At 42.7% G+C, this 7,644-nt stretch overlaps 1 protein-coding gene across 2 annotated transcripts in view; it reads left to right on the top strand.

The window, feature by feature from the left end:
• Positions 1 to 7,644, top strand: part of bcl2l13 (BCL2 like 13) — a 44,332-nt gene that overhangs the window by 8,216 nt on the left and 28,472 nt on the right. For both annotated transcript variants that reach the window (XM_042111414.1, XM_042111415.1), the window contains exons 3-5: positions 3,818 to 3,913; positions 4,580 to 4,736; positions 7,568 to 7,640. In XM_042111414.1, the coding sequence (XP_041967348.1) occupies positions 3,818 to 3,913; positions 4,580 to 4,736; positions 7,568 to 7,640 (326 nt within the window). The remainder of the gene's footprint in view (positions 1 to 3,817; positions 3,914 to 4,579; positions 4,737 to 7,567; positions 7,641 to 7,644) is intronic.

Genomic DNA, 7,644 nt, shown 5'->3' with positions numbered 1-7,644 from the left:
TAAACATTACATTTCAGAAAACTTGTAATACAAAAAATGCTTGTCCTAATGTACGTGAATGTACCTATTTTCTCGCCTGACAGCAAGGCATCCATTTTTGAAGGAAAATTCTGAGAAACTTGGGACCTAAAATTTTTTTTATATGGTGGATTTGTATTTAGGACCCTTTGAACTATCTAAAAATGCTGTATAACAACTTTTCCTCAAAAATGCCTACTGCCTCTTTTCTGAGGCCTTTTTTCAATGTTTGGTCCAGACTACTTGTGGTGTTTGGCTCATATGTGTTTCCCACAGAATTGGATTCAATTTGTGGCGGTAGCTGACTTTGACAACGGGGGGGGGGGGGGGGGGGTATTGAGATCGTCTTGGTAGTGTATAGGTCTAATTGAGTGCCTGTCACTTTATGAAGTTTGAGGGAACCCTTGCAATTGTAACACAGTTGAAAGGCTGCTGATGTGTGGATGCAATTCATAACGTTTTCTACATAGTTAAAATAAAGGTTCGTACTTCTCCTTGGGACAAGCACTTTTGAATTTTGGAAAACACTTTTCCATTTACATCGGGATTTTGCAAACATTCAGTGTCGGAGTCAATAAAATGAGCCCTTCAACGAAATTGACAAGCAGCTTAGAAGTAGTAGAAATTAGGCTAAGCATACTAAATTCGACATCCAAACAGTATTCTAACGTTAGCTTTGAGATAGGCCTACTGCTTGATTTCGTAACTTAACTTAGTTTGGTCTCTTCAATGTAGCCTACTATGCTGATAAGACCTTAGAGTTCACTTCAATGCAGCAGTTTTGAACAAATTTGCGCAGCATGGTCACAATGCTAAGCGGATTTAATAGCAATTTAGCCAGACGTCTTCTATGCAATGCTTCTATGTGGCAACAACAATCCTTCAACAATCATGAATATTTTGTTAAATGCACATGCAGAGGAGGGGCAGCGGGCTACGAGTGAAAGCGGGGCAAGGAAAGGCTGCGTGCGTAAAAAGCGCAGCTCAATGGCAATGCAAGGATTTGACCTTAATTTAAATTCAATTAAATTAAACATAGAATATTCATCTGTGGCGGCCGATTTATATTTCCTGGCGCCCCGCCACAGATTAGTCAATGTATGGGAAACACTGCATATGTAACACTTAATATGTGACTAGTTCCGTGGAAGACATGGAGCCATTTTGTATCTGACCTCTGGGGGTCAATGACATCATCATTACATATTCCCCCATTATTCTCCTTTGGAATAAAACTGCATATTTGTGCACATGTACATTATTGTAATGTTCCAATCTGTGTTCATGTGCCAATGGTCCATACACGTGCACAGTTCACACAGAGTATTTTAGTCCAGCCAATCTGTGAGAATATTTTACCCAACCCAAAACTAATTGCAACAGAAATAATTTTTGAAAATGGTAGCAATTTTGACCACATGCTATGTTGTAATTGTTAGTAGAATGGAATGCTACCGTACAAGTGGTCTTTGACTTGTATTATAGGCCTAATTTGACAACTGTTGCAACTTTTGCACCCCTCCACATGCTGGGAGACCAGAGCTGGTTGGAACAGGGGCAGGTTGGAACACTGTTAATATCTAGGCAACTAAAAGGTGCATCCACAAAATGTTAACACTAAATTAAGTGTCCTCTTAACTGGAGCACACACACATAAGAAAAATATTTGAAAGTCATTAACCCTTTAGGTGAGGGCAATGTTTTGATTTTGCAGGGCTGAAACTTAGAAATCACCCTTCCCACCAAATACATTCTAGCATTGTGATGGGCAAGGATATAGAAAAAGTATTAATTTCACTTGAAAGAGACAGGACTCGTATGTTTTTGATATGAATTTATGCCTGTGGTGACTGGTGCTGGCAGGCTAACACCATTTCAGGGGCAAGGAGTGTCCAAACCAGGGATTCCCTTGTCCGGTAATTGCCGAAAAAAAAATGAACAAAATTAAATCTCTCCGGTAAAATTGTCCGATTGAAATTGGCTATTAATCCCGTCCCCCTAACACAATCTGAATTTGAGAATAAGCCTAAAATGTAGGCCTATGTTAATGCAAGAATACACCATGCTTTGGCTGTGTTTTAAAGGAACAGGCTCTACCATCTACCGAAAGTTATTAAACAACATGCATAAAGCGCACGCTTAAAATGTCTGTTATAAACAACGAATGAATGAGTCAGACGGTTCAAACATGGTCAGGCCCAGGCAGACTAGCCTTAAAGGCTTTTTTCAGAGGCCAGACTCTGGATGATGGTAAATCGGTAACGCCTGAAGCCTCAGATATCCGGTCAGCTTCACCATAACCAGAGAAAAAGCTCAAGTGTCTGGCGTAGAGACTGGCTAGATCTTTAAATTGACTCTAGTTAAAGGTGCCATGTGTAAGAATTGAGGTAAAAATATCCAAAAAATTAGCTACACGCATCAAAAGAATGAGAAGAAATAAGAGCGATGATGCCATTAAAAAAATGACAAGGTATAGTGCTGCAGAGATATCAACCTGAATTTGCATGCTAAATTACTAGCCTCAGCCCGACAGGTGTATACTTTTTGGTTCAAGTACGCCCACAAGCCATGCAAATTATTTGTGCATTGCAGTTTGGCTGGTGGTTATGTTGCCCGCATACCGCCTCCCATGGCTGAAACTGGTATTATGACACCTGTCGGGCTGTGGCTAGTAATTTAGCATGCTAATTCAGGTTGATATCTCTGAAAAAGTGGTCACTTTGACGCACCATTTTTTCAAGCGGAAACGCTGGTCCAAACGTGGATGGGGCAGGTTGGCACAATGAAGAAAAACACACAGGAAAGACATCGGCAAACCTTAACAGGCAGTGAGATTGATGAGCACTTTTAAACAAAAGCAAAAGGATTACGCAAAGGACTATAACATAAGTGTTCCAACCAACCCCGTGCCTGGGGCAGGTTGGCACACCTGCACAACACCACTTTAATCATATATAACTCAAAACAAGGAATCATTTGTTGAAATTAAATGTACGCATTTTTTAGCTGAGATCCCAAGCTTTCAGTTAATCACACTTTGACAGTAGTAACGCATGGTAAGACGGAGAAATATACCCGAGAGTGAAGTGTTCCAACCAGCCCCGGTCTCCCCTAAAGACGGGATGTCAATTGTGCTGAACCTGACATTGCAATTAGCCTATGTCAGCAACAGTTTGAACTTCAGTGGGAGTAGTCTTGTTCACCTGCACTGCTTCACCTCACTTAGTTCAATACACATATTTATGGGTAGGTACTGCCAGGATTGCATTTTAGTGAGTGTCCCTATTGCAAGTGGGCTGTTCGGGCCAAAAATGCCCGGGCTTATTTTTGTCCCAGACCAGCCCTAATGACAGTTAATGGAAGTTCTAGATTGCACAGTAAAATTCTAGAATGACTTGCAGTAATATTTTACTCCTGAAAATTAGTGGAAATTTGTTTTGAGTCTGCCTTGCCCCAGAGGTCAAATCTGAAGTGGCTCCACGTCTGAAAATTAAGTTTACAGTCTCTAAAAACACTGGACAAAATGTCATGCTTTAGTCATAAAATGCACAATACCACTAATATACGCTATCTGGTGTAACTAATTTCTAATGGATTATGCTAAGCTAGGCTAACAGTGTCAGGCTGGGTTATTGCCCACACACAGAAGAGAAGGATATGTGTCATCTTATCTAACTCTTGAGATGGACACCAAAAGTTGTACATTTTCATAAAGGCAAGATAAAATAATAATAAAATAAAACTGGTGAAGTAATGTTTGTGTGTGCGTGTGTGTGTGTGTGTGTGTGATTAACCACAGGTGGTGATTTGCAAGAGGAGCAAAGAGAGAGAAACCGAAGAATAAAGTCAGAGATCGACTCCGAGTTGAAACTACTGGAGGAGGAGATTGCAGCCTGTGAGTACTAAAATAGACCTAAACAATGAGCCCATGTTTATTTCAGTAAACATTGAAGATGGTTTGCTTACTTGCGTAAGCCTCGATTAATTGCCTGTCCCACTTTGTGCAATGCCTCCATGGAAATTTATTCTTGTTTTCATTTGATCCACCCCCATATCTGCACAGAGCAGGTGTACGTGTTGCATAAGCTGTCACGCATGCACACAAAGTGTGATCCACATGTGCATGAACACCAGTCACCTTGAACTTGTTATTAGTTCAGACATGAGACATGCATACACAAACACACACAAGCTTGGATTACACACAAACACGTAGGTCCTACACTTCATCTCATTCTCTCACGCAGTTGTCCAGTTTCTGACACACACACACATATGCACAGCACACATCCTTGTGCCTTGTGCATCCACGTGCCTTCTCCTTCAAAATATGCATTGACACACACACGCGCGCGCACACGCACACGCACACGCACACAGACCCACACGTACTCATGCACAGCACACATCCTTGTGCCTTATGCATCCATGTGCCTTCTCCTTCAAAATATGCATTGACTGCCACACACACACACACACACACACACACACACACACACACACACAGATGCACAGCCACGGCCATCCTTGTGTCATATGTGCCTTCTCTCTCTCTACCCAGCGTCCTCCACGACTGGCTTTGACCGCCTGTCCTCCCCGGTGTTCAGCCCTGCCCAGGGAGACAGTTCTGTGGAGGACAGTCTGGCCGTGCTGGGGGACCGTGTGGCCCAGGACCTGGATCCGTACCTGGCCAACGCCGCCCACACACTCCTCAGTGGGTGAGTCACTGGTCCTCCGCACCTCGGAGATGCCTTACGGCTTCTACACACAGTTGTGTGCGTTGCAGTGCTCGAGACGCATCCCGTTCACTTTACATGGGCTCACGTCATCCGTTGCCGAACTGAATTGTGGGTCCGTTGCGTCGCGTGCGTTGAGAAGTTCAGCTGTTGCTGCACCGACAGACGGCACCGGCCAATCAAGCCAATCGACGGACGGCACCAACCAATCAAATTACGGTTATACTTCAAGTCATTTGCATAGTCGGGAACACCCACTGGCATGCGTTGACGGAACGCAACTGTGTGTAGAAGCCGTTATTGTCTTTAACTGAGTTACGCTTTTATGCGATACTGGTGTTAATGAAATGAATGTATGTCTGTTGTTGAGATGTACAGGTGCTGGTCATATAATTAAAATATAATCAAAAAGTTGATTTATGTCAGTAATTCCATTCAAAAAGTGAAACTTGTTTATTATATTAATTCATTACAAACAGACTGATATATTTCAAATGTTTATTTCTTTTAATTTGAATGATTATAACTGACAAATGAAAATCCCAAATCGGTATCTTAGAAATTTTGAAAATTACTTAAGACCAATACAAAAAACGTTTTTTTAGAAATGTTGGCCAACTGTATGAGTATGAAAATACAAAAAGTATGAACATGGAAAGTATGAGCATGTACAGCACTCAATACTTAGTTGGGGCTCCTTTTGCCTGAAATGCCTTAGTTGGGGCAGCCGTGGCCCACTGGTTAGCACTCTGGACTCTGGACTCGGTTCGAGCCCCGACCAGTGGGCCGCGGCTGAAGTGCCCTTGAGCAAGGCACCTAACCCCTCACTGCTCCCTGAGCGCCGCCATTGTAGCAGGCAGCTCACTGCGCCGGGATTAGTGTGTGCTTCACCTCACTGTGTGTTCACTGTGTGCTGAGTGTGTTTCACTAATTCACAGATTGGGTTAAATGCAGAGACCAAATTTCCCTCACGGGATCAAAAAAGTGTATATATACTTAAACGAATTACTGCAGCAATGTGCCGTGGCATTGAGTCGATCAGTCTGTGGCACTGCTCAGGTGTTGTGAGAGCAGGTTGCTCTGATAGTGGCCTTCAGCTCTTCTGCATTGTTGGGTCTGGCGTAACGCATCTTCCTCTTCACAATACCCCATAGATTTTCTAGGTTTTCGAGGTTGCTGGCCAATTAAGAACAGGGATACAGTACCATGGTCCTTAAGCCAGATACTGGTAACTTTGGCACTGTGTGCAGGTGCCAAGTCCTGTTGGAAAATGAAATCTGCATCTCCATAAAGTCGGTCAGCAGCAGGAAGCATGAAGTGCTGTAAAGCTTCCTGGTAGACGACTGTGTTGACCCTGGACCTCAGAAAGTGGACAGTGGACCAACACCAGCAGATGACATGGCACCCCAAACCATCAATGTCTGTGGAAACTTTACACTGGACTTCACGCAACGACGTGGATTCTGTGCCTTTTCTCTCTTCCTCCAGACTCTGGGACCTTGATTTCCAAAGGCAATGCAAAATTTACTTTCATCAGAGAACATAACATTTGACCACTCAGCAGCAGTCCAGTCCTTTTTGTCTTTAGCCCCGGCGAGACGCTTCTGACGCTGTCTCTTGTTCAAGAGTGGCTTGATACAAGGAATGCGACAGCTGAAACCCATGTCTTGCATACGTCTGTGCGTGGTGGTTCTTGAATCACTGACTCAGGTGCAGTCCACTCTTTGTGAATCTCCCCCACATTTTTGAATGGGTTTTGTTTCACAATCCTCTCCAGGGTGCGGTTATCCTTATTGCTTGAACACTTTTTTTTTTTTCTACCACGTCTTTTCCTTTCCTTCGCCTCTCTATTAATGAGCTCTGAACAGCCAGCCTCTTTAGCATTGACCTTTTGCGTTTTGCCCTCCTTGTGCAAGGTGTCAGTGGTCATCTTTTGGACAACTGTCAGCAGTCTTCCCCATGATTGTGTAGCCTACAGAACTAGACTGAGAGACCATTTAAAGGCCTTTGCAGGTGTTTTGAGTTAATTAGCTGATTAGAGTGTATAAGTATATATACTCTTTTGATCCCGTGAGGGAAATGTGGTCTCTGCATTTATCCCAATCCGTGAATTAGTGTAACACACTCGGCACACAGTGAGGTGAAGCACACACTAATCCTGGCGCAGTGAGCTGCCTGCAACAACAGCGGCGCTCGGGGAGCAGTGAGGGGTTGCCTTGCTCAAGGGCACTTGGTCCTCCGGTTACAAGTCCGAAGCGCTAACCAGTAGGCCACGGCTGCCCACTGAGTGTGGCACCAGGTGTCTTCAATATTGAACCTTTTCACAATATTCTAATTTTCTGAGATACTGAATTTGTGGTTTTCATTAGTTCTCAGTTATAATCATCAAATTTAAAAGAAATAAACACTTGAAATATATCAGTCTGTGTGGAATGAATGAATGTATACATTATACAAGTTTCACATGAACTGAAATAAATCAACTTTTTTATGATATTCTAATTATATGACCAGCACTGTATTTGTTTAAGTTTGATTACAGAAATTAAGCAGTTAGTTTGTTGTTGAGTTGTAAGCTGAGCTGCCTTGAACTGTCATTGTAATGTGACTTTGGCAGTAAATGACTCATATAAATCTGATTTGATACAGAAGGGAGCGAGTGTCTTCTTATTAATCTGTATAGAATTAATAAGAATTAAGTATAGAAGAAGAGAACCAACTTTTTATTGAGACTCAATAAGGATTTTTTTTCCTTGACATAGTGTAGTTAGTTGCATGTTTTTTAATGTGTGTGTGTGTGTGTGTGTGTTCAGTTCACTAGACTACGAGAGCTTTAGGAATGCTGTTCAGGACGTGTGCTCCCACACACAGGAGGGCTGGAACCAGGTGA

Source organism: Alosa sapidissima, chromosome 11, assembly GCF_018492685.1.
Source record: "Alosa sapidissima isolate fAloSap1 chromosome 11, fAloSap1.pri, whole genome shotgun sequence".
NCBI lineage: Eukaryota > Metazoa > Chordata > Actinopteri > Clupeiformes > Clupeidae > Alosa > Alosa sapidissima.
The sequence above is the reverse complement of the archived record's forward strand: the minus strand, read 5'-3'. Positions and strand labels throughout refer to the sequence as shown.